Genomic DNA, 27,457 nt, shown 5'->3' with positions numbered 1-27,457 from the left:
TCACTGATCCGAGGGAGATCCCTGGAGGACTGACCTGGGACCCTTTGGATGGACCTCGTGGGCCAGGTTCCGCGAGAACCCTCTGGTCACGTGGTTCCTGAGGTCCTGCAGAGATAAGAACCTGGCACTCTCAACTGCAGCAACAGTCCTGGCCCGTGATGTTCCCATGGCAATAACAGCATCTTCTTCTACGTAAGTATACCCATGTCCAGAGAGAGTCAGAGACAGGGAGAGAGTGATATTCTTCTGAATAGGAAAAGCAGTATGATTTAGTGGAAAGAACCTGGGCACGAGAGTCCCAGCTCTCCCGAATCCTTGCCATGTGGCCTTGAGCAAGTCACTTCACTTATCTGGGCCTCAGTTTCCTCAGCTGTTAAATGGATATGCAATACTGGTTCTCCCTACTGTGTAGACTGTTTACCTCATATGGGAGAGGGATTGGGTGCAACATGAATAATTTGTATCTATCCCAGCGCTTAGAACAGGGTTCGACACGAAGTAAGTGCTTAACAAATACCGTATCAAAAATAGACTATATCCTCATAGTCTCACTGGGGAATGTGCTTGGCTCAGAGTAACCAATGGAGAATCAGATCCCTCAACACAGAGGTAAGGAGTGACAGATTGGCAAGCTCATTTAGTGTCTGGAGACTAGAAGTGGCTTGGCCAAGTGGAAAGAGCCCGGCCTGGGAGCCAGAGAACCTGGGTTCTAACCCTGACTTCACCACTCATCTGCTCTATGACCTTGGGCAAGTCACTTTATTTCCCAGTGCCTCAGTTACCCACTCTGAGGGACTGAGAGTCCTATGTAGGATAGGGACTGTATCCAACGTGATTTTCTTGTAACTTCCCCAGCATTTAGCCATATGTTAGCTAGGTGACCTTGGACAAATCACTATACTTCTCCTACGCACAAATCTCCTTAACTCTAAAATGGGGATTAAATCCTACGTCCACCTTACTTAGACTGTGAGCCCCGTGTGGACAAGGACTATACCCAACCTGATTATTCCTTCCTTCATTCAATCGATCAATCAATCAATCGTATTTATTGAGTGCTTACTGTGTGCAAAGCACTGTACTAAGCGCTTGGCAAGTACAAGTTGGCAACATATGGAGACGGTCCCAACCCAACAGTGGGCTCAGAGTCTAGTCATTCATTCAGTCTTATTTATTGAGCGCTTACTATGTGAAGAGCACTGTACTAAGGTCTTGGAAAGTACAATTCAGCCACAAAGAGAGACAATCCCTGCCCACAACGGGCTCACAGTCTAGAAGCGGGGAGATGGGCATCAAAACAAGTAAACAGGCATCAGCAGCATCAATGGAAATTAATTGAACTATAGATATATACGCATCATTAATTTAAATTAATAGAATTATAAATAGGTACAAATATACACAAGTGCTGCAGCAGGTGAGAGGGGGATAGAGCAAATGGAGCGAGTCAGGGTGATGAGGAGGACAGGGGGAGCAGAGGAGAGGAAAAGTGGGGCTTAGTCTGGTATTAACTTGTATCCACCACAGCACAAAGTTCAGTAGTTGGCACAAAGTAAGTGCATTACCAATACCTTAAGAACGTCCTCCCTGGCCTCTTGAAGGATTCAACCTCCTCCTAGCTGAGTCTATAAAAACATACATGACCGCAGAGGTGGTGAAAAAGCCCTGAAGAGGTAATTTTAAAAATCATTCAATCTGCAGCATTTATTGAACGCCTAAGGTGTGCAGAGTCCTATGCTAAGATCTTTAAGAGACAATTGTAGACTATCAAAACATAAACCCTCGCCTCAGTCTAGAGGGGTTATATAGACAATAAAGTTATAAACAGAAGGAAGAAGGAAACGTAAGTGCTTAAGTAATAGGGCATGTAAAAATCAATCAGTGGTATTCATTGAGTGCTTATTATGTGCACAGCAGTGTACTAAGCGACTGGGTAGAGAATACAATACGACAGAATTAGCAGACACGTTCCCTGATAATAACAAGCTTAAGAAATCTTTAGAAAAGCAAAGGGAGTTAGGAGGTGTGATCTGTAGAGAAGAGAAATGAACGAGGAAACGTTCTTTGTGATGATGATGATGGTAGTTTTTAAGCGCTTACTATATGTGAAGCACAGTTCTAAGCGCTGGGGTAGATACAAGGTCATCAGGTTGTCCCACGTGGGACTCACAGTCTTAATCCCCATTGTACAGATGAGGTAACTGAGACACTGAGACGTTAAGTGGCTTTCTCAAGGTCACACAGCAGAAAAGTGGCAGAGCTGGGATTAGAACCCATTTCCTTTGTCTCCCAGGCCCGTGCTCTTTCCCCTAAACCACGCTGCCTCTCAGCGTGGGATGGGATGAGATTTCAGAAGGATTTTGAAGATGGGGAGAGCAGAGGCCTGGTGAATCTATCAGTCAATTAATAAATCGTATTTTTTTGAGGGTTTATTGAGTTCAGAACACTGAATTACACACTTGGGAGATTAAATATAACAGAGTTGGTAAGCCCGATCCCTGCCTACAGCCTATAAGGGGAGATCGACTTGAATATAACTAAACAAATGATGGATAAGTGCTCTGGAATCAATGAAGGGTGAATAAAAGGAGCAAATCCAAGCACAAGGGTGACACAGAGGGGAGTGGACTGAATGGGGAGGAAGTTTCTGACAGGAGGTATGGCAAGAGCTACGGTCTGGATGGCTGTTACAGTCTCCCCTCCCTGCTCAGGGATCGGAAATGGTATTTGTTAAGCACTTACTGTGTGTCGAACACTCTTCTAAGTGCTAGGGTAGATACAAGTGAATTAGGTTGGACCCGGTCCTTGTTCCGCCTGGAGCTCACCATCTAAGTAGGAGTGCGAACAGAAGAACAGAGGCACAGAAAAGAGAAGTGAATTGCCCAAGGTCAAAGAGGAGACAAGTGGAAGAGCTGAAATTAGAACTCAGGTCCTCTGACTCCAAGGCTCGTGATCTATCCATGAGACCATGCTGCTTCTCACTCCTCGACTTTACTGACTTCATCCTTCACCCCGCCTTCTCACCAAAATGGATGCAAGCTTGGTATTGTCATCTCTTATCACTGTACGAGTTTCCTATTACTGTCTTCCATCCACAAGGAATCGGGGTTGCTACATTTCGGGTAGCAGTAAGAAACTGTAAGTGTAATCAATCAATCGGTCAGTCAATCAAGGGTGTTTATTAATTATTTTTTATGTGCAGAGCTCTGTACTAATTGCTTGGGAGAGTCCAATACAACAGGTCAATGAGCTGGGAGTGAGCTCTCAAAGTCAAAGAAGGAACATGGTCTTGCAGGTAGAACATGGGCCTGGGAGTCTGAGGACTTCAGTTCTAATCCTGCCTCTGCCACTCATCAGCTGGGTGACTTTGGGCAAGTTACTTAATTTCTCTGGGCCACAGTTACCTCATCTTTTAAATGGGGATTAAGACTGTAAGCCCCATGTGTAACAACCTGATTAACTTGTATCTACCTCAGTGCTTAGAACAGTGCTTAGCACATAGTAAGCACTTAACAAATACCATCATTATACAGAGAAGCAGCGTGGCTCAATGGAAAGACCACGGACTTGGGAGTCAGTGGTCATGGGTTCAAATCCCGGCTCTGCCAATTGTCAGCTGCGTGACTTTGGACAAGTCACTTAACTTCTCTGTGCCTCAGGTGCCTCATCTGTAAAATGGGGATGTAGACTATGAGCCCCACGTGGGACAATCCGATCATCTTATATCGTTCCTAGCGCTTAGAACAGTGTTTTGCACATAGTAAGTGCTTAACAAATGCCTTTATTATTATTATTGTTATTATTAATTTCATCTCCTCCACTTGTCTGTTGTGTGACTTGGGTAATTCACTTTACTTTTCTGTGCCTCTGTTCTACAACTACACCCCAGTTCACGCTTTTTAGTCCCTAGTTATAATAATAATAATAATAATTGTAGCATTTCTTAAGCACTTATTATGTACCAGGCACTATATTAAGTGTTCGGGTTGATACAAGCAAATTGGGTTATACACAGTCCCTGTCACACGTGGGGCTCACAGTATAAATCCCCATTTTACAGATGTGGTAACTGAGGCACAGAGAAGTGAAGTGACTTGCCCAAGGTCTCACAGAAGACAAGTGGCAGAGACAGGATTAGAACCCAGGTCCTTTGGACTCCCATGCTTGTGCTCTATCCATTAGGCAGTGCTGCTCTTCAAGCCAACCTACTTACTCTCCTTTGCCTTCCTATTTTACACTACTGGTATTTTGCTCACACTTTCTAATCTCGACTCTACCATGTACCTGCCGTGTGACCGTGGACAAGTCACTTAACTTCTCTGTGCACCAGTTCCCTCAGCTGAAAAAATGGGGATTCGATTCCCGTTCTCACTCCTACTGTGATCCGTATGAGGGATCTGATTATCTTGTATCTATCCCAGTGCTTATTGCAGTGCTTAGCAAATAGTAAGGGCTTAACAAATACCACAGGTTTTGTTACTACAAGTCCCGCCTTTCCTCACAAAGACCCCTTTTCCTCAGCTCTCCTTCCCTTCTGCATCGCCCCATCTCTTTCCATTTGCTCTCCCCCACCCCCGGCACTTATGTATATATGTACATATCTATAATTCTATTTATCTTAATGCCTGTTTACTTGTTTTGTTGTGTATATAGCTATAATTCTCTTTATTTCTATTGATACCTATTTACTTGTTTTGTTGTCTGTCTCCCCCCTTCTAGACTGTGAGCCCACTGTGGGCAAGGATTGACTTTCTTTATTGTTAAATTGTACTTTCCAAGCGCCTAATACAGTGCTCTGCACACAGTAAGTGCTCAATAAGTATGATTGAATGAATGAATCTATTGCCTGTTCAGAATCTTGTATCACTTATGAACTTGAGTATTCACAAACACCCTTAGCATTAGTGTACATACTGTGTATACCTTATGATTTATACAGTAAAATATCCCCTTTTCTTTCTTCTTCTTGTCTATAGTTAATTCTGGTGGCTTTTCCCCTGTTATATTGTAAGCTCGTTGAAGGCAGGGATTGTGTCTGCTAACTCTTTGTATTCTCCCAAGTGCTTAGAACAGTGCTCTGCACAGTCATAATAAATACCATTGATTGATTGATCATGCCTACGACTTCCACTGTTCTCTTCAAAGCACCTACTACAGTGCTCAGGCACAGTTGATTCACAATACGTGCTCCTGAGTGGTAGACAGTGAACGTGTCTATCAGCGCTTAGTACAGTGATCTGCACACAGTAAACACTCAATGAATATGATTTAGTGATGGATTTATTGATTCCTTTGGGAAAATTTGGGTAACTCACACTTGGGTACGAAGATCAGGTCCCTGACCGATACTGGCATCATTCAAGTCAGAAGATGACGATTTTATCTCCAAAACAGAAGACATCCCCTCCAAGGATCCTCCCCAGGGTGTCCATCACGTCCCGGTTCGTCAGGCTGTAGATGATGATGATGGTATTTATGAGGGGTTGAGGGCGGGGGGCACCACGATGTAGAACACGGACACCAGGAAGTCCAGGGTCGGGAAGGTTTCTGATGGTGGCTTGACGTGATCGAATGCAGATGTCGTGAGAAACACGGTGACCACCAAAAATGGAGGCAGGCATGTGGAGAAGGCTTTCGACCAACTATCGGCTGAAGGGATCCTCTGCACAGTGGAGAGGATGGAGGCATATGATGCCTTGATGGAGACCAAGCACACAAAACCCAAACAGGAACCAATAGTAACACTCACGACGATGGCGACGTGGTTCTGGGAGCAGGTGATCAACGATGGCGACGTGGTTCTTGGAGCAGGTGATCTTCAACAGGGAGGGGACGTCAAAGAACAACTGGGAGACGACGTGGGACCAGCAAAAGAACAGGGAGAAGGTCGAAGCCGAAACCGAGAATCCAAACAGACTCCCGGTGAGCCAGGAAGCGGCTTCCACCTTCCCACAGGTCCCTTGGTTCATGACGACCTCAACTCATTTCCATCCTCATTTAGTGGAAAAAGCAAGGGCCCAGAAGTTCTCTTCCTCACTGTGAGCTCCTTGAGGGCAGCATACACATCTACCAACTCTGTTCTATTGTACACTCCCAGGCATAGCTTAGTGGGAGTCAGAGCACTTGGGTTCTAATCCTGCCTCTGTCCCTGTGCTGCTGTGGGATCTTGGAGAAGTCGTTTTACTTCATTTGGTCTCACTTTTCTCATCTGTAAAATGGCACGCAATCATTGCATATTCATCTTTCCATTCATTTTTTCCTTCTAGTAGGGGCAGGGAGTATGCCTGTTATGGTGTTATAAGGTGAATAGTGCATGGGTCTGGGTGAGAAGGACCTGAGTTCTAATTCCAGCTCTGCCTCATGTCTGCTGTGTGACCATGGGAAAGTTATTTAACTTCTCTGAGCCACAGTTTCCTTATCTGTAAAGTGGGGGTTAAGACGGTGACCCCCATGTGCAACCACGACTGCATCCAAGCTGCTTAACTTGTATCTACCCCAGCGCTTAGGACAGTGTTTGGGGGCAGAGTAAGGGCTTTACAAGTACTGTTATTATTATCATTATTATTACTCTCCCAAGGGCTTAATGCACACAGTAAGCGCTCAGTAAATATGATTCAAGATTGATTGACTGATAGTAAATTATATTGTGTCAACCTATCCCGGTAGACTGGAAATTTCTTGAGGGCAGGGATTACAACCTTTCCCACTATTTGTCTCCTTCCAAAATTTGGGAATAACTCTTACAAGGAGGAACTTCTGATAGTGCTGGTGGCTGACCAAAGCTGCTCACATTCTCTCAGCTCTACTTGTTATTTACCCTCTGCAAGAGATTCTGGAACCCACTGAAGGCTGAAGTGACTGTCCGTAGTGCTAACACAGTTCTGGAGAACCGTATCCCGGCGGGTTGTTGGCAAGGTAGTGAGGTTTGAGGAGGAAGGAGAAGACGTGTGTGATGGTTCGGGGTTATTGAACTGGAAAACACCTCTCCTCCTACAAGCCCACCTCCCCCGCTATTGGCCACAGCCTTGTTCCGAGCCCCAACATAGGACCCAGACTGGCCCCATCTATTCCATCCTCATCCTCGTCCCCCCTGCCCCTCTATCCCACCCATCCCCGGTCACTCTCACCAGGGCAGCGTGGGGCTGGGCGTCGCTAATCTTTGCAGAGCTGGGCTTGTCCCCTCTTTCCCCTCAGACTCGTGGGTTCTGTCAGCTAGGAAGGAACAGAGAGGAGCTCTCGATCCCTTTCCCTTCTCCCTCAGACTCCGAGAAGCTCTCAAGATGGCGCCCTGTCCCGGTAGATAAAGCAGGAGCTGCTCCGAGGGGGATCCCTAGAGGATGGCTCGGGGACCTGCCGAGGGACTTCGTGAACTGGACAAGGCACGCACCCTTTGTTCACGTGGTTTCTGAGTCTCCTGGGAGACAAGGGCCTGGTCCCCGCAGCATCATTGATGGTGCCGGCCCTCGGGGTTCCCGTGGAAACAGAGGCATCCTCATTCCAGCGTCCCAACGATTCCTGTTTTCAACGACAGTCTTTAGCCACTGTAAATGGTATTACCTTTATCTAATTCAAAACTTGAGACACTCAATCTGTCAGTAAATCAGCCAATTGCAACTTTTCCTTATGGCCTTTGTGAATTGCTTACTATATGTCAGGCACTACATTAAGTGTTGGAGTATAGTAATCAGATTGGACGGCTAAAATCAGATTGGACAGAATCCCCGTTCTCCGTTCATTCATTCATTCATTCAATCATATTTATTTATTCATTCATTCAATCGAATTTATTGAGCTCTTACTATGTGCAGAGTATTGTACTAAGCGCTTGGGAAGTACAAGCCGGCAACGTATAGAGTTGTTGCCGTGTTGTCGACTTGTTGTCGACTTCTACTTCCCAAGCTCTTAGTACAGGGATCTGCACACAGTAAGCACTCAATTAATACGACTGAATGAATGAATATAGAGATGGTCCCTACCCATCAACGGTCTTACAGTCTAGAAGGGGGTTAAAAACTCAAACCCTGTTTTACAGCTAAGGGAACTGAGGTATGGAGAAGTTAAGTGAACTTGTCCAAGGTCACAAAGCAGACGTGTGTTGGAATTGGGATCAGAACCCATGTCCATTTGAATCCCAGGGCCATGCTCTACCCATTAGGCAATGCTGCTTCTTCTGATTTGTCCTGATTGCCAATCCACTGAAGCTCTATTCATACTGACTAATAAACTGTACTCTTGAATCAAGCGTTCATCCTCTTTCTCATCTTTCCCTTCTGTCTTTCTTCCTCTACGCAATTTACTTTATGTCTATCTCCCCCATTAGATTATAATCTCCTGGAGAGCAGGAACAAGGCAATTTTATCACTTTTAACCTTTCCTGAGATCTTACTACACTGCCTTTCATTCAGGATAAGGTCCATTAATACGGTTGATAATAATGATAATAATAATAATAATTATGGTCTTCGTTAAGCGTTTAACTCTGTGCCAAGCACTGTTCTATGTGCTGGAGTAGATAAGGTAATCAGGTTGGACAAAGTCCCTGTCCCGCATGATCCTCACAATCTCAATCTCCATTTTACAGATGAGGGAACTGAGGCACACAGAAGTGAAGTGACCTGTCCAAGGTGACAGGGAGGAAAAGTAGCGGAACTGAGATTAGAACCCGCGCCCTCTGACTCCCAAGCCCATGCTCTGGATGGATGGATGAATAGATGAATGGTTGGAAGACTGGATGGATGGAAAGAAGGAAAAATGGATTGATGAGAGAGGATGGATTTGACAAAACAGATGGAGATGAAGCCATCCTTTCTTCCCTTCTCCCATACCTGTTCCAATTTTCCCACTTTCATACCCACCCCCAGAGTCATGCTAAGGAGCATATCATTATATTTTCATAGTCATTGCTAATAATGATATCATTATTGTATGCATTAAGAGGTTGTGTGCCTAAATTGTTCCACTTGCTGGAGTAGAAACATAAAAATCAGTAGAGACAAAATTCGTGTCCCATAGGGGCTCAGAGTGTAAGAGGAAGAGAGATTTAAGGATATTAAGTCATTACCCCTAGGTCACTCAGCAGGCCAGTAGCAGAGCTGGCAGTAGAACTCAAGTGTCAATCAGTCAATCAATCATCATCATCATCAATCGTATTTATTGAGCGCTTACTCTTCGTATGTGCAGAGCACATGTACTAAGCGCTTGGGAAGTACAAATTGGCAACATGAAGAGACAGTCCCTACCCAACAGTGGGCTCACAGTCTAAAAGGGGGAGACAGAGAACAAAACCATACATACTAACAAAATAAAATAAATAGGATAGATATGTACAAGTAAAATAAATAAATAAATAAATAAATAGAGTAATAAATATGTACAAACATATATACATATATACAGGTGCTGTGGGGAAGGGAAGCCGGTAAGATGGGGGGGATGGAGAGGGGGACGAGGGGGAGAGGAAGGAAGGGGCTCAGTCTGGGAAGGCCTCCTGGAGGAGGTGAGCTCTCAGTAGGGCCTTGAAGGGAGAGCTAGCTTGGCGGATGGGCAGAGGGAGGGCATTCCAGGCCCGGGGGATGACGTGGGCCGGGGGTCGATGGCGGGACAGGCGAGAACGAGGTACGGTGAGGAGATTAGCGGCAGAGGAGCGGAGGGTGCGGGGTGGGCTGTAGAAGGAGAGAAGGGAGGTGAGGTAGGAGAGGGCGAGGTGATGGACAGCCTTGAAGCCCAGGGTGAGGAGTTTCTGCCTGATGGGCAGATTGATTGGTAGCCACTGGACATATTTGAGGAGGGGAGTAATATTCCCAGAGCGTTTCTGGACAAAGATAATCCGGGCAGCAGCATGAAGTATGGATTGAAGTGGGGAGAGACATGAGGATGGGAGATCAGAGAGAAGGCTGATGCAGTAGTCCAGACGAGATAGGATGAGAGCTTGAATGAGCAGGGTAGCTGTATGGATGGAGAGGAAAGGGCGGATCTTGTTAATGTTGCGGAGCTGAGCCCGGCAGGTTTTTGTGACGGCTTGGATGTGAGGGGTGAATGAGAGAGCGGAGTCGAGGATAACACCAGGGCTGCCGGCTTGTGAGATGGGAAGGATGGTAGTGCCGTCAACAGAGATGGGAAAGTCAGGGAGAGGGCAAGGTTTGGGAGGGAAGACAAGGAGTTCAGTCTTCGACATGTTGAGCTTTAGGTTGCGGGCAGACATCCAGATGGAGATGTCCTGAAGGCAGGAGGAGATGCGAACCTGGAGAGAGGGGGAGAAAGCAGGGGCAGAGATGTAGATCTGGGTGTCATCAGCGAAGAGATGAAAGTTGAAGCCGTGGGAGCGAATGAGGTCACCAAGGGAGTGCGTGTAGATCGAGAACAGAAGGGGACCAAGAACTGAACCTTGGGGAACCCCCATAGTAAGAGGATGGGAGGGGGAGGAGGAGCCTGCAAAAGAGACTGAGAATGAACGACCGGAGAGATAAGAGGAGAACCAGGAGAGGACGGAGTCTGTGAAGCCAAGGTCAGATAGCGTGTTGAGGAGAAGGGGGTGGTCTACAGTGTCGAATGCAGCTGAGAGGTCGAGGAGGATTAGGGCAGAGTATGAGCCGTTGGATTTGGCAATCAAGAGGTCATTGGTGACCTTTGAGAGGGCAGTTTCCGTGGAATGTAGGGGACGGAAGCCCGACTGGAGGGGGTCGCGGAGAGAGTTGTTGTTGAGGAATTCTAGGCAGCGCGTGTAGACAACTCGTTCAAGGAGTTTCGAAAGGAATGGTAGGAGGGATATGGGGCGATAACTAGAAGGTGAGGTGGGGTCAAGAGAGGGTTTTTTTAGGATGGGAGAGACATGGTCATGTTTGAAGGCAGAGGGGAAGGAACCAGTGGAGGGTGAGCGGTTGAAGATGGAAGTTAAGAAGGGGAGAAGGGATGGAGCGAGAGATTTCATGAGATGAGAGAGAATGGGGTCAGAAGCACAGGTGGCCAAAGTAGCACTTGAGAGGAGGGAAGAGAGCTCCTCTGAGGATACTGCTGGGAAAGATGGGAAAGTAGCAGAGAGTGTTGAGAGCCGGGGGGTTGGAGAAGGGGGGGAAGTGACTTTGGGGAAGTCGGACATGATGGATTGAATTTTGTTAATGAAGTAGGGGGGGAGGGAAGGAGGAGGGGGAGGAACCGGGGGCCTGAGAAGGGAGTTGAATGTACGGAAGAGCTGGCGGGGATGATGGGCATGGGTGTCAATAAGTGAGGAGAAATAGCTTTGTCTGGCAGAGGAGAGGGCTGAGTTAAGGCAGGAAAGGATAAACTTGAAGTGAACGAGGTTGGCATGGTGTTTCGACTTTCGCCAGCAGCGTTCGGCAGCTCGAGCATAAGAGCAAAGGAGGCGGACAGTGGCAGTGATCCAGGGCTGTGGGTTCGTGGTACGAGAGCGGCGAAGGGAAAGGGGAGCGAGTGAGTCTAGCTGAGTAGAAAGGGTAGAGTTGAGAGCAGTAATCTGATCATCAAAACTGGGTAGAGAGGAGAGGGCGGCGAGGTGGGGAGTGAGGCGCTCCGACAGATGGGTGGGGTCCAGAGAGCGGAAATTTCTGTGAGGGTGTAATACGGATTTACAGGGGAAAGGAGTGTGAGTGAGTAGGGAGGTGAGAAGATTATGATCAGAGAGAGGGATTTCAGAGTTGGTGAGGGTGGACACAATGCAGCGATAGGAGATGATGAGGTCGAGGGTAGACCAAGTTGGTGAGTGGGTGAGGTGGGGTGGAGCAAGAGGTTGGCAGCGTCGAGGAGAGATAGAAGGCGGGCGGCAGAGGAGTCGTCAGGGATATCCATGTGGATATTGAAGTCTCCGAGGATCAGAGTGGGCATGGAGAAGGAGAGAAGGAAGGTGAGGAAGGGGTCAAAGTCGTTAAAGAAGTTGGAAGTGGGGCAGGGAGGGTGGTAGATGACGGCTACAAGAATCTGGAGGGGGTGGTAGAGGCGAGTAATGTGGGCTTCAAAGGAAGGGAAGGAAAGGGAAGGGGGAGGAGGGATAGTGCGAAAGCGACATTGTGGGGCGAGAAGGAAACCGACATCTCCTCCTTTTCCGGTGAGTCTGGGGGAGTGGGAGAAGAAGAGGCCTCCACTGGAGAGAGCAGCAGAAGAGACCGTGTCGTCTGGAGACAGCCATGTTTCAGGGCGAGGAGGAGTAGAGAGCTGGAAAGGAATAGGTCCAGGATGAAAGGGATCTTACTTAAAACGGAGCGGGGGTTCCAGAGGCCACACTTGGCAGCAGCTGTCGAGGGAGGGGAGAGAGGGGGAAGGGTGTGAGGGGTGGGGAGGGTTTGGATTGGGATGAGTTGGCGGGGGCCTAGGCGGGGAGAGTGGGAAGTGGGGTAGCGATGGGAAAGGAGACCTGGGATGGGGTGGGGGCGCGGAGAAGGGGAGGGAGGGGGCCGGGAGGGAGGAGTGGAGGACTGGCGCTGGTACAGAGGGATCCTTGTTAGGGGGTGAGGGGGAGTGGTCTTGGTGGGGGAGAGGGAGGGAAAAAGCTGGGTGGGACAGGGGAAGGGGAAGGTGAGGAATGGGAATGGCAGTTGAGAGCAAGGGAATTGAAAGTTCATGTTGGGGTCAGCAGGGCGAGTGACAGTACAGCGGGAGGTTAACAATTGAGATGCAGAAGCAATAAAACAGTAGCAATGTTATAAGTAGGCGATGTCATCACAGGGCGCAGTTAAACAATCAATATGCTATGGCAATAATAAAATTGGCAGATAATGATGTCACAGATAGCAGATACAAACTATTATGTGCTGAAGTAGGGTGGGCCTGTTAAGGGGGGTCCGGGAGCAGAGATACCTGAGGAGAGGAGCGAACAGCCAACTAGCATGGGAGGGCTGAGGAGGTGCGAATGAGGTTGTCGTTAATATAACATGGTGCTAACAAGGTCCTTTTTCCCGGGGTGGGGGGCGGGGGGGGGAGATTCAGTCAGGACAGGACCGGGAAGGGGGAGATGGGGGGCACTGTAAGGAAGGTCGCTTAAGTGGGGGGGGTGGAAGCAGCGGGCGTCTATGGGGGCGCTTGGAGGAGGGGAGCCTTCCGGGAGCAGCGGGAGCCACGCGGTGTGATGGCGGGCGGGCCTCTCGGGAACGGAGTCCCGGGCGTCCTGATTTTACAGATCAGGTAACTGAGGCACAGAGAAGTTAAGAGGATAGGCCAAGGTCACACAGATGACAAGTGGCAGAGCAGGGATTAGAACCGCCCCAAAAGTGTATTTACTGTTCTAAGCACTTGGGAAAGTTCAGTTTACCATAGTTGTTAAATACATTCCTGCCCATAATGAGCGTCCTTTCCTTTAGGCCATGATGCCTCCCTAAAACTGGATTGTCATTACTACTTCATTCTTAGCCGCCTCCCTCCCAGACTGATAATTCGTCAATGTCCAGGGCTTTCTGTGAACCCAGTATGATTTGTAACTATCTGGTTAGATCCAAGAACAATTCCTTGGTTAAGTGGTCGTGTGAGATTGTTTGCACAAGGAAGGAGACATTTGGTCACAGAGAAGAGGCTGGGTGAGTGACTCTTTTAGGATCCTGCCCATGTCGGCCTTCATGTCCCGCTTCCTCAGGCTGTAGATGAAGAGGTTCAGGGCCGGGGGCACTACCGTGTAGAACATGGACACCAGCAGGTCCACGAGCAAAGAGGAGCCTTAGGGCACCTTGCTGTAGACAAATATACCCACAGAGAGGAAACAGTGATGACGACGAGCTGAGACACACAGGTGGTGAAGGCTTTGGCCCGGCCCTCCATTGGCGGCATCCTCAGCACGACCCGGAATATGCATGCGTACGAGACAACGATGGACATGAAGCAGACAACAGCTAAGGCTGCCCCAAAATTACAGTCGCGTCAATGGCGATGTGCTTCTCGGAGCAGGTGATCTTCAGCAGAGTAGGGACGTCACAGAAGAACTGGGGGATGACGAGGGACCCGCAGAAGAACAGGGAGAAGGTCGAAGCCGAAAGCAAGACGCCAAACAGACTCCCGGTGAGCCGGGAAGCGGCCGCCATATTCCCACAGGCCCCTTGGTTCATGACGAGCTCATAGCCAAGGAGACAGCGGATCGCGACATAGCGGTCGTAAGGCATTGCTGTGATGATGAATATCTCTGAACCGCCAAACTGAACCACCGAGAAGATCTGGGCAGCCCAGCCCAGGAAGGAAATGGATCTACGGTCAGTCAGGGAATGTGGATGGACTGGGGAACGATGACAGATATGAGGCAGAGATCGAGAACAGACAGGTACCTGAGGAAGAAGTACACGGGGGTGTGGAGGCACCAGTCGAGGGTGGTGATGGCGACGATGAGGAGATTCCACGTCAGTGTCGCCATGTATAGGAGGAGGAACAGGCGCGGCCTGGACCAGCTGCAGCTTCCGGACCACCGAGAAACCCAGCAGAAGGAATTCTGTCTTCACGGTGACATTGGTCATTTTCTGGGAATTGACGTTGACTTACTAAGGACATTTAGAAAATATATGGATGAGAATAATATTCCAGAAAAAAGTGCACAGGAGAGAAGATTATCTTTGGGTTGAAGGGAATCTCGGGATTTTTTATGGTAATTTTTCACGCTCTCTATGTTCCAGATACTGTACTAAACACTAAGCAAGTTGTTCATCTCCTCCAATCAACCTGCCTTGGTACAGGACAGCACTGAAACCATTCCTGGCTCCTTGAAGTCTATTCCATTTGCAAACATCTGCAAAGATTGTGGTCACATAATTCTACATAGAGTAGCAACATAGCCTAGTGGAAATCGGATGGTCCTGGGAGTCTAGGGGACCTTGCTCTTAATCCCGACTCTGCTACTTACCTGCTGGGCCACCTCGGGCAAGTCACTTAACCTTTCTGTTCCTTGGTTTCCTCATCTGTAAAATGGGGGTTAAGATGGTGAGTCCCACATGGGACAGGGACAGTGTCCAATCTGATTATATCATATGTACTCCAGCTCTGAGTATGGTGTTGGCACATGGTAAGCACTTAACAAATACCACACATTATTATTAAGAAAGAACAGGAGGGCTTATATTGAAATTTCCCTTTCCTGCCCCTCACCTTCCCCTGCTCCTCTCCGGAATCACTGGGCTTGTCCTGGGCTGGGGAGCATCGACCTCTGCTGAGAGAGATGCTCACTCCACCTCGTCGGTCCTGGACGCTGATGGGGATGAGTGAAAGGTCTGGGTGAGGGGAGGGGGCTGTCAGGATCCTCCCCCACCCTCTCGGCTCTCCAGATGGCTGTGCCGTCCCCTCAGATGATGGCCGGGTTATTTCCTGGGGGATTGCCCATGGGAGGACGGGCCCGGAGTTTGGCCGAGACAGTTTACTGTCCGGGAATCTCAGAAGGCCAGGATCGTGGGCTCCCTGTGGTCTGAGCCCTTACAACCTAAATAAGTGCCCAGTCCCACATGGTTCCAACTCTGGGACTCCTTCCTAGGACATCATCAATGGAGTCGTCATCATTCTGTTTTCATGATTAATAATTGGTCTCTGTTTCAACTCTGGAGATTGGAGGTATATCAGGCCAAGACCGTGGACCATCCTAAATAAGCTCTCTCTCTCTTACGTACCCATTCTCTTCTCCCACTACACCCCAGCTCACACTCTCTAATCCCCGCGGACTTTCGTACCATGTCTCGTTCTGAACTTCCCTGCCTACAACCCATGGATTGTACCCTTCCTCTTGCCTGGCGCGCCCTTCCTCCTTCAAACCTGCCAAGCCTCATTTCTCCCCATTTCGAAATCCCTCTTGGAAGCCCAACTCATCCAGGAGAATTTTCCAATTACATTTCATTTTCCTATCTGTCATTTTAGAACTCGGGCATTAACAAGCACTTGTAAAACTTTGCTTAAGTGTAAGCTTATTTGCAAAGAATATACCTTGCCCTTTAGTTGTACTTCAATTTGATTGACTTAGTACTTAAATGTTGAAGTATATAAAACAATTTCCTTTCATCTCCATCTAAACTGCTACCAAATAAATCAAATCACGTATCCTGTCCCACCTTGATGACTGCATCAGCCTCCTTGCAGAACTCCCTGTCTCCTCTCTCCATTCTAGTCCATACGTCACACTGCTGCCCGGATCATTTTATTACAAAAACATTCAGGCCATGTTTCCCCACTCCTCAGGAATCTCCAGTGGTTTCTGATCCACCTCCACATCAAGCACGACTCCTTATCATTGGTTTTAAAGCATTCAATCAGCTTGCCCCCTTCTACTTCACCTCACCGCTGCAGCCCAGCCTGCACATCTCACTCCTCTAGTGCTAACCTACTCACTGTACTGCGACTTAGTCTATCTCACTGCCGACCTGTCACCCACATCTTGTCTCTGAGCTGGGGTGTCCTCCGTCTTCATATCCGTTGGATGATCACTCTCCTTACCTTCAAAGCCTTATTTAAGGCACAGCTCCTCCAAAGCACATTCCCTGAATAAGCCCTGATTTCCTTTTCTCCCATTCCCTTCTGTGTCACCCTGATTGGCTCCCTTCTTTCATCCAGTCCAATAGCACATATACCCATATCCAGTATTTTTTTTACATTAATGTCTGTTTTCCCCTCTAGCCTGGAAGCTCGTTGTGGACAGGTAATGCGTCTTTTATATTGTATCATTGTACTCTCTTAAGCACCTAGTACAGTGTTCTCCACACAATAAGCATCAATAAATACAACTGACCAACTGACTGACTGATTATCTTGGATCTATTCTAGCACTTAGTACTATGCCTGGCACATACTAAGCACTTAACGAATTTCAAAAAAGGAAGACATGCACATTCCGGCCTCAGAAAGTTCACATTTTAATGAAGAGAATAGACACCAGTTCTCATGAGAGAACGTAAGGATTTTACAGGGAGGGGTACCTATGCCATGAGGAAGTAGATCCATTACTAACCAAATATACAATTGGTAATCTATGTATAGGTAAGAATGAGAAGTGTAAAAACATACATGGGGATGAAGGGTAACTTGATGTGCTACAGTTGAACTGTTGTGAGTTACTTGGGGCACACTTCCAGAAATTGTGGAAATAGCAATTGTGTCTCTTTGGTCTTGGTACCCTCTTCTATACCCCCTTTCTCTGTCCCCACTCAACCCAGCTAATCAAATGATCAGTCAATCAATCAATGGTCTTTATTGAGCGATTACTGTGTGCAGAGCACTGTACTAAATCCCTGGGATTGTACAGTAATACAGAGCTGGTAGACATGTTTCCTGTCCACAGTGAGCTTACATGCTAGAGGGGGATAGAGACATTAATCAATCGATCACTCAATCAATGATATTTACTGAACACTTTCCATGAACAGAGCACTGTACTAGGCACTTGGGAGAGTACAGTATAACTGAGTTGGCAGACACATTCCCTGCCCACAATGTGCTTACAAGTCTAGAGGAGTATACTTACAAGTCTAGAGGAGGATAGTGATATTAATCAGACAATTAATCAATCAGACAATGCGTCAGTGGTATTTACTGAGCACTTACTCTGTGTGGAGCCCTGTACAAAACAATCGATCAATCAGTGGTATTTATTGAGTGCTTACTATGTGCAGAGCATGGTACTAAGTGCTTGGGAGAGTATAATATAACAAAGTTTGTCGACATGTTCCCTGCCCACATGGAGCTTACAGTCTACAGGGGTACTTTGCATTTCTCCTATGCAACTCTAACAGGGATCAAGGAAAGAACACTAAATCCTGAACATGAAGAGGGGCTTTCTCAGCCACAGTAGCACACATAGGAAAATCTTCCCTGCTGGGATTTTGTCTTTAGACCCGAGGGATGGTTGTAAATCTGGGCAAATCCTTGGACAATACCTCTGACAAGGGGAAACAGACATTTTATGCCAGAGAGGGAGCTGGGAGTGTGTAATCTTTAGGACCCTCCCCAGGGCAGATTTCACATCTTTGTTCTTCAGGCTGTAGATGAAGGGGTTGAAGACGGGGGGCACCACGGTGTAGAACACGGACGCAAGCAGGTCCAGTGTTGAGGGCGAGTCCGAGGGCGGTTTGAGGTAGGCGAAAGACCAGGTAGAGAAAAAAGCAATGACGACGGTGAGTTGAGGCAGGCAGAATGAACCTGGTCCTCAGTGGCTGTCATCTTCAGCACAGCCCAGAAAATGCGGATGTACGAGACAATGATGAGCATGAAGCAGACGACAGCTAACGCTACCCCTGTGGTAATGCTCATGTCCATGGCAACATGGTCCTCGGAGCAGGAGATCTTCAGCAGAGTGGGGACATCACAGAAGAACTGGGGGACAACCGTGGACCTGCAGAAGAACATGGAGAATATCTAAGCTGAAAACAACACCCCAGTCAGTCCTCCGCTGAGCCATGAGGCGGCGTCCATCTTCCCACAGGCCCCTCGGTCCATGATGATGTCGTGGCGCAGAGGGAGGCAGATGGCGGCGTAGCGGTCGTAGGACATTATCCTGAGGACGAAATACTCAGAACCCACAGGTAAGATCCACAGAAAAAGCTGAGCGATGCAACCGAGGAAGGAGATGGGGTTACTATTGCTCAGGGAGTTGTAGATGAACTTGGGGAGGATGACAGAATTAAGCAGAGATCGAGCACAGACAGGTGCCTGAGGAAGAAGTACATGGGGGTGTGGACGTGTGGTCGAGGAGGGTGATGGAGACAATGAGGAAATTTCCCGTCAGGGCCGCCGGGTAGACCCGGAGGAACAGTACAGTGTGGACCAGCTGCAGCTCGCGAACTTCCGAGAATCCCAGAAGCAGGATTTCTGTCTTCACAGTGATATTGGTCATTTTCTGGGAATTGACACTGACTGCATAAGGACATTTAGAAAAGAGAAGTAGATTCAAATAGGGACGAGAATGGTAATCCAGAGAAAAGTTCACAGAAGAGGAGAAAATCTTTGGGTTGCAGGGTAATCTCAGATTTGGGGGGTTTCTATGGTATTTGTTAAGTTCTTACTACATGCCTGGTAGTAGGATGGCTACAAGCTAATCACGGTGTTCATCTCCCTCAGTTTATCTGCCTCTGTTCAGGCCAGCACAGAAAACCATTCCTGACTCCAAGGTGTCTGTTCCAAGAGAAGCAGCGTGGCTCAATGGAAAGAACACGGGCCTGGGAGTCAGAGGTTATGGGTTCAAATCCAGGCTCCACCAATTGTCAGCTGTGTGACCTTGGGCAAGTCACGTGACTTCTCTGTGCCTGTTACCTCATCTGTAAAATAAGGATTAAGACTGTGAGCCCCACGTGGGACAACATGATCACCTTGTATCTTCCCCAGCGCTTAGAACAGTGCTTTGCACATAGTAAGGGCTTAACAAATGCCATTATTGTTATTATTATTATTAATATTCTAATTTGCAAATATCTGCAAGGATTGTAGTCACAATTCCACATACTTTGAGAAGCAGCGCGACCTTGTGGAAAGAGCTCAGACCTGGCTTTTAATCCCCACTCTGCCATTTACCTACTGTGTGACCTTGGGCAAGTCACTTCACCTCTCTGGGCCTCAGTTCCAACGTTTGCAAAATTGAGATTCAGTACCTGTTCTCCCTCCTATTCACACTGCGAGGTCCATGAGGGGCCTGATTAACTTGTATCAACCCCAGCACTTAGTACAATGCTTACCACATAGTACCTGCTTAACAAATAACATTATTCTTAATATTATGAACTAGTCAATCCCTTCCTATCATTTTATGCCTATTCAATAGCTCATTTACATTTCACATCTATTCGCCTCAGCTTTTATTCCCCAACATATTTTTTAAATTCATCCCTGGCAAATCTTCTAGCTCTGCCTCACTCTGATTAGTCCCATGCCTCTCCCCTCTCTCGGTCTGTTTCCCCAGCTTAGAACTCCCACACCTATAAATAATGATTACGGTATGTGCTAAGTGATTACTATGCGTGAGTCACTGTACTAAGCACTGGGGTGGATACAGGCAAATCGGGTTGGTCCCACGCGGGGTTCACAGTCTCATCCTCCATTTTCCAGATGAGGTAACTGAAGGCCCAGAGAAGTGATGTGACATGCCCAAGGTCACAACAGACAGGTAGCAGAGCCGGGAATAGGACCTATTCATTCAGTCGTATTTATTGAGGGCCTACTGCGTGAAGAGCACTGTACTAAGCGCTTGGGAAGTACAAGTTGGTAACATATAGAGACGGTCCCTACCCAGTAGCGGGCTCACAGTCTAGAAGGGGGAGACAGACAACAAAACTACACATATTAACAAAATAAAATGCATAGAATAGTAAATATGTACAAGGAAAGTAAATAGAGTAATAAATCTGTACAACCATATATACAAGTGCTGTGGAGAGGGGAAGGAGGTAGGGCGGGGTTTGGGGAGGGGGAGGAGCGGGAGAGGAAGGAGGGGGCTCAGTCTAGGAAGGCCTTCTGGAGGAGGTGAGCTCTCAGTAGGGCTTTGAAGGGAGGAAGAGAGCAGGAGTGTGGAGGGAGGGCATTCCAGGCCAGGGGGAGGGCGTGGGCCTGGAGTCGATGGCCGGCCAGGCAAGAACGAGGGCCAGTGAGGAGGTTAGCGGCAGAGGAGCGGAGGGTGCAGGCTGGGCTGTAGAAGTAAAGAAGGGAGGTGAGGTAGGAGGAGGCGAGGTGACGGAGAACCTTGAAACTGAGAGTGTGGAGTTATTGCCTGATGCGTAGGTTGATTGGTAGCCACTTGAGGATTTTGAGGAGGGGAGTAACATGCCCAGAGCATTTCTACACAAAGATGATCCGGGCATCAGCGTGAAGTAGAGATTGAAGTGGGGAGAGACAGGAGGATGGGAGATCAGAGAGGAGGCTGATGCAGTAATCCAGTCGGGATAGGATGAGACATTGAACCAGCAGGGTAGCGGTTTGGATGGAGAGGAAAGGGCGGATCTTGGCGATGTTGCGGAGGTGAGACCGGCAGGTTTTGGTGCTAGATTGGATGTGAGGGGTGAACGAGAGAGCTGAGTCGAGGATGACACCAAGGTTACGGGTTTGTGAGATGGGAAGGATGGTAGTGCCGTCAACAGTGAGGGGAACGTCAGGGAGAGGGCAGGCTTTGGAAGGGAAGATAAGGCGTTCAGTCCTGGACATACTGAGTTTTAGATGGCGGGCAGACATTCAGATGGAGATGTCTTGAAGGCAGGAGGAGACCCGAGCCTGAAGGGAGGGAGAGAGTGCAGGGGCAGAGATGTAGATTTGGGTGTCATCAGCGTAGAGATGATAGTTGAAGCCGTGGAAACGAATGAGTTCACCAAGGGAGAGAGTGTAGAAAGAGAACAGAAGGGGACCAAGAACTGACTCTTGAGAAACCCCTACAGTAAGGGGATGGGAGGGAGATGAGGTGCCCGCAAAAGGGACTGAGAATGAACGGCTGGAGAGATAAAAGGAGAACCAGGAGAGGACAGTCTGTGAAGCCAAGGTTGGATAGCGTGTTGAGGAGAACGGGGTGGTCCACAGTATTGAAGGCAGCTGAGAGGTCGAGGAGGGTTAGGATAGAGTGGGGGATGTTGTATATGGCAAGCCGGAGGTCATTGATGACCTTTGAGAGGGCAGGTTCGGTGGAATGTAGGGGACGGAAGCCAGATTGGAGGATAGAGTTGGCGTTGAGGAAATCGAGGCAGCGGGTGTAGACGACTCGCCCAAAGAGTTTGGAAAGGAATGGTAGGGGAGAGATAGGGCGATAACTAGAAGGGGAGGTGGGGACAAGTGAGGATTTTTTTAGGATGGGGGAGACATGGGCATGTTTGAAGGCAGAGGGGAAGGAACCAGTGGCGAGTGAGCGGTTGAAGATGGAAGTTAAGGAGGGGAGGAGGGACGGAGCGAGAGATTTAATAAGATGAGAGTTAATGGGGTCGGAAGCACATGTGGCCGGAGTAGCACTTGAGAGGACGGAGGATATCACATCTGAGGATATTGCTGGGAAGGATGGGAGAGTAGCGGAGAGGGTTGAGGGCCGGGGTGTTGGAGAAGGGGGAGGAGTGACTTTGGGGAGCTCAGACCTGATGGAGTTAATTTTACTAATGAAGTAGGAGGCCAGATCGTTGGGGGTGGGGGCTGGAGGAGGTGGAGGAACAGGGGGCCTGAGAAGGGATTTAAATGTACGGAAGAGCTGACGGGGATGATGGGCATTGGTGTCAATAAGGGAGGAGAAATAGTTTTGTCTGGCAGAAGAGAGGGCAGAGTTAAGGCAGGAAAGGATAAACCTGAAGTGAACGAGGTTGGCTTGGTGTTTAGGCTTTCGCCAGCAGCGTTCAGCAGCTCGACCATAAGAGCGAAGGAGACAGATAGTCGTAGTGATCCAAGGCTGTGGGTTAGTGGTACAGGAGTGGCGAAGGGAAAGGGAAGTGAGGGAGTCGAGCTGAGTAGAGAGGGTAGAGTTGAGAGCAGGAATCTGATCATCAGGATTGGGTAGAGAGGAGAGGGAGGCCAGGTATGGTGTGAGGTGCTCAGAAAGATGGATTGGGTCGAGAGAGTAGAGGTCTCTGTGACGTAGTAATATAGATTTACAGGGGAGAGGAGTGTGAGTGAGGAGGCAGGTGAGATGGTTATGATCGGAGAGAGGGATTTCAGAGTTGGTGATGGTGGAGATAGTGCAGCGGTAGGAGAGGATGAGGTCCAAGGTGTGACCACAAGTAGGGTGTGACCTATGACCTTCTGACATCCCGAATCGTGGTTTGTCAATCAATCAATCAATCGCATTTATTGAGGGCTTACTGTGTGCAGAGCACTGTACTAAGCGCTTGGGAAGTACAAGTTGGCAACATATAGAGACAGTCCCTACCCAACACTGGGCTCACAATCTAAAAGGGGGAGACAGAGAACAAAACCAAACACTAACAAAATAAGATAAATAGAATAGATATGTACAAGTAAAATAAATAAATGCATAGAGTAATAAGTATGTACAGACATATATACATATATACAGGTGCTGTGGGGAAGGGAAGGTGGTAAGATGGGGGGATGGAGAGGGGGACGAGGGGGAGAGGAAGGAAGGGGCTCAGTCTGGGAAGGCCTCCTGGAGGAGGTGAGCTCTCAGTAGGGCCTTGAAGGGAGGAAGAGAGCGAGCTTGGCGGATGGGCAGAGGGAGGGCATTCCAGGCCCGGGGGTTGACGTGGGCCGGGGTTCGATGGCGGGACAGGCGAGAACGAGGTCCACTCCACCATGCTGCTCCTTCTGACAGACCACATTCCTTCCACGTTCCAATTTCCACACAAGATCCCATCTCCTCCAACGAGCTTTTCCCAGCTAACTCTCAGGCAGACAAACCTGTCCACAATCTCTACCCGTCATGGACCGACTGATACGCCTTCTAGCATGTATATTGTTTTACTCCATTGCACAGCCACCTCTCTACATTGCTCTACTGTAAATATTTTTATGTGTATCTCCCCTTTCCTTTATTTCTTTTAATGTCTTTCTCCCCCTTTTGACTGTAAGCTTGTGAGCAGGGAACATTCCTGGCAGCTCTGCTCTATTGCATTCTCCTAAGTGCTGAGAACAGTGCTCTGAACCCAATCATGACTCAATAAATATCATGGATTGATTGTCAGTTATCACACCCACGTGTGATAGGGACTGTGTAAAACCTGATTAGCTTGTATTTGCCACAACACTTAGTATAGTGCCTGGCACATACTAAGAGCTTAACAAAGATCACCATCATTATTATTATGGATTCATGTATTTGTGAATGGACGGTTGGATAGATGGATGGACAGACAGATGGGTGAACAAACAGACAGATGGACGGATGGACAGTCGGACGGTTAGGTGGATGAATGAATAAATGGATTCGAGACAAGGATCTGATCAGTCAAATTCATTCATTCATTCATTCAATCGTATTTATTGAGTGCTTACTGTGCGCAGAGCACTGTACTAAGCGCTTGGAAAGTACAATTCATCAACAAATAGACATAATCACTGCCCACAACGGACTCACAGTCTACAAGGAAGAGACAGGCATCAAAGCAAGGAAATAAGCAGTCAAATGTGGGGTACAGTTTCCATGATTGCATCCCTTCTCCCTTGTCACCCTCTCATTTTCTGATTTTCATAAATACCGAGTGATCTTAAAATTCATAGAATTACTGTTATTATCGGTAGAAATGTCAACATTATCATTATTGAATTCATTAAGAATTTACTTGCAAAAGACTGCCAAGTCCTGGAATAGAATCAAACTAATCAGATCGGACACGTTTCCTGATCCACAGGGGCTCAGACTGTAAGAGAAAGAGAGAGCACATATTGAATTCCGATTTTACAGAGAGACCCAAAGAGGTTATGTGGCTGGACCAAGGTCATACACATGCTCATTCCACTATGCCATGATTCTGCCCAAGCAATCAATTGTCAGTCATTTATTCATTCATTTAATCATATTTAGAGTGATTACTATGTGCAGACCACTTAACTAAGCGTGTGGAAAGTACCATTCAGAATTAAGAGACACAATCCATGCCCACACTGGGTTTACAGTCAAACGTGCCTAATCACCCTCTGCCCCAGACAGTGACAAATCCACAGACACTGGAATTTCTCTTTGGACAGGTCTTTATATGGATATCCCCAAGGTTAGAACCCTGATTAATAATGGGGTAGTTCAGCAAAAAGGAACAGACATTTTGCCTCCTAGAAGAGGGAGGAGGAATCTCCTCTTTAGGACTCTCCCCAGGGCGGCCTTCATGTCCCGATTTCTCAGGCTGTAGATGAGGGGGTTCAGGGTGGGGGGCACGACGGTGTTGAACATGGACACCAGCAGGTCGAGGGTCGAGGGGGAGTCTGACCCGGGCTTGAGATAGGAGATGATGGCCATAGAGAGGAAGACAGTGAAGAAATCGAAGTGGGTCAGGCAAGTGGAGAATACTTTGGCCTGGCTCTCGGAGGCCGGCATTCTCAGCACTCTCTGGAATATATGAAGGTAGGAGACAACGATGGAGACGAAGCAGATGATAGCTAAAGCTACCCCACCGATGACGCTCACATCGATGGCGACGTGGTTCTCGGAGCAGGAGATATTCAGCAGGGGGGTCATCTCAGAAGAATTGCTGGACGGTGTTGGACCCACAGAATCTCAGGGAGAAAGTCGAAGCTGAAAGCAGGACGCCAACCAGCACCCCGCTGAGCCAGGAGGCGTCCACCATCTTTCCACAGGCCGTGTTGGTCATGATGAGCTCATAATGCAGGGGCTAGCAGATGGTGGCCTAGCAATCGTAGGACATCACTGTGAGGACAAACAGTTCTGAAGCAGCAAACAGACCCACCAAAAAGACCTGGTCCACACAGCCCAGGAAGGAGATGGATCTACAGTCGGTCAGTGAGATGACGACAGACTTGGGGATGGTGATGCAGATGTAGCAGAAGTCGAGGACGGATAGATTCCTGAGGAAGAAGTACATGGGGGTGTGGAGGCACCAGTCGAGGGCGGCGACGGAGACTATGAGGAGAATACCTGTCAGGACCTCCAGGTAGACTAGGAGGAACAACGCGGCATGGACAAGCTGTAGCTCCCGGACTTCTGAGAAACTCAGTAAGAGGAATTCCTTCACCGTGGAGATATTGGACATTTCTGGGAGGCAGCATTGATCTCTGAATGTGATGATCGAAGATCCAAAGTTAGAGTCAATTGATGGGATGAGTGAAGGAATTGACAGGACACTTGCTAGTGATTATGGAGAGGAGACAGTTAATGAATTCAAAATGATATTTGAGTTCACCGTGGAGACATTGAACATTTCTGGGAAATGGTGTCGACTCCTTGAAAAGGAATATGGAAGGAAGAATTTAATTTACAGACAATTATGTTGGGGGTGAAGGAATAAGAATGTCAATTCATTCATTCAATCGTATTTATTGAGTGCTTACTGTGTGCAGAGCACTGTATTAAGCGCTTGGTAAGTACAAGTTGGCAACAGGTAGAGATGATCCCTACCCAACAACTGGCTCACAGTCAATCATTTCTATTTATTGAGTACCTAAGGAGGACACAGTAATAGTACATGTGATCATTGCCCCCAAGGAGATTACATTCTATTGGACGCACCAATATATGAACTGTGTAGACACAGGGTGCTACTGGGAAGACCTCAGGCCCGGAAATCATAGAAGTTGACTTCTAATCCCAACTCTACCACTTGTCGGCTGCATAGCCATGGGAAAGTGATTTAATTTCTCTACGCCTTAGTTTTCTCAATAGTGAAATGAGGATTTGATACATGTTTTCCCTCCTACTTAGTCTGTGAATGCTCCGTGGGACACGGACTGTGTTCTACCACATTATCTTGAATCTCCCCCGGCACTTAATACTGTGCTTGGAACGTTGTAATCACTTAATAACTATCAAGAGTATTATTTTTGGTTGAGGAGGCTGAAACTAAAATGAATAGGGGATAGGAGATGTCAGAGAACATAAGGATATGAACACGACTGTTGTGAAATTTTTTCGGTGGTTTTAGTATCAAACAAGAAATGCCTTTATACAAAATTCAACCGTTTAGTGCAGAGAGAATGAGCCTGTTAGACAGAAGGACCTGAATTCTAATCCTATCTCCGTCCCTTGTCCCTTGTATGAATTAGGGCTAGTAACGTACCTTCTCTGTGCCTCAGTTACCTTATCTGTAAATTGGGGATTATGACTGAAAGCAACATGTGGGACATAGACTCTGTCTAAACTCACGAGTGTTTAGTACAGTACCTGGAATATAATAATCATATAACAATACCATAAAACAAACAACAAAAATAAAACCCACATATACATCAAATTGATTCAATTTGCTCAATATCTGCATTCACACGTGGACTCACACAAACACAAGAATAATTCATCATTTATCTAGTCATTCATTCATTCAATTCATTCAATCGTATTTATTGAGCGCTTCCTGTGTGCACAGCACTGTACTAAGCGCTTGGGAAGTACAAGTCCTTTCCTAAAGCATCGTTCAGCCTACATCTTCTCCTCTCGTCAGCCTTCACTCAGGACAAGTTGTGCCTTTTCACAAGCAGCAAAAACTCACAATCGGCTTGAAGGCTTTCTGCCCTATGGCTGCAGTTCACTCCTGTCCATCGTTCAACTCGTCTTCTCAGCTCTCAAAGCAACTTTCTAGCTGATACTCACGATCGACTCTCCTGTTTCCATCCTAGCCTGGAACCTCCTCTCTTAACCACTCAAAATCAGAGAGAGCACAGGTCTTCCCTAATACTGAGCACTGCTAAAATCCCCCCTCCTCCAACCAGCTTCCCCATTCATTTCCCAGCCCTCTAAATCCACTTCAACTGACTCAAGCACGAATCAACTCATTTCCATCCTCATTTAGTGGAAAAAGCATGGGCCCAGGGGTTCTCTTCTTGACTATGTGCTCCTAGAAGGTAGCATACACATCTACCAGATCTGTTTTATTGTACTTTCCCAAGCTTAGCTTAATGGGAGTCTGAGGACTTGAGTTCTAATCCTGCCTCT

General features: G+C 47.7%; 1 protein-coding gene across 1 annotated transcript; it reads right to left on the bottom strand.

Moving 5' to 3' along the window:
- Positions 1–24,889, bottom strand: LOC119922195 (olfactory receptor 14K1-like). The gene is made up of 7 exons (XM_038742169.1): positions 24,731–24,889; positions 18,475–18,603; positions 18,182–18,237; positions 13,991–14,178; positions 13,667–13,835; positions 5,504–5,801; positions 1–105 (listed from the first exon to the last, which is right to left on the bottom strand). Exons 1-7 carry the CDS (start codon positions 24,887–24,889, stop codon positions 1–3), a joined length of 1,104 nt encoding a protein of 367 aa, XP_038598097.1.
- Positions 24,890–27,457: the final 2,568 nt, after the last annotated feature.

Source organism: Tachyglossus aculeatus, unplaced genomic scaffold (assembly GCF_015852505.1).
Source record: "Tachyglossus aculeatus isolate mTacAcu1 unplaced genomic scaffold, mTacAcu1.pri scaffold_100_arrow_ctg1, whole genome shotgun sequence".
Lineage (NCBI taxonomy): Eukaryota > Metazoa > Chordata > Mammalia > Monotremata > Tachyglossidae > Tachyglossus > Tachyglossus aculeatus.
Note: the sequence above shows the minus strand (reverse complement) of the source record. Positions and strands in the feature narration are given on the sequence as shown.

What these genes read in the sequence shown, in the direction of transcription:
- LOC119922195 (XM_038742169.1), bottom strand. Translation starts at nt 24,889, where the DNA reads ATGCCGGCCTCCGAGAGCCAGGCCAAAGTATTCTCCACTTGCCTGACC. An exon ending in TGTCCATGTTCAACACCGTC is followed by an intron (nt 18,604 to 24,730) that starts GTGCCCCCCACC and finishes CTTCTTCCTCAG; the next exon opens with GCACCTGTCTGTGCTCGATC. An exon ending in AGCATTACCACAGGGGTAGC is followed by an intron (nt 14,179 to 18,181) that starts GTTAGCTGTCGT and finishes GACTGACCGTAG; the next exon opens with ATCCATTTCCTTCCTGGGCT.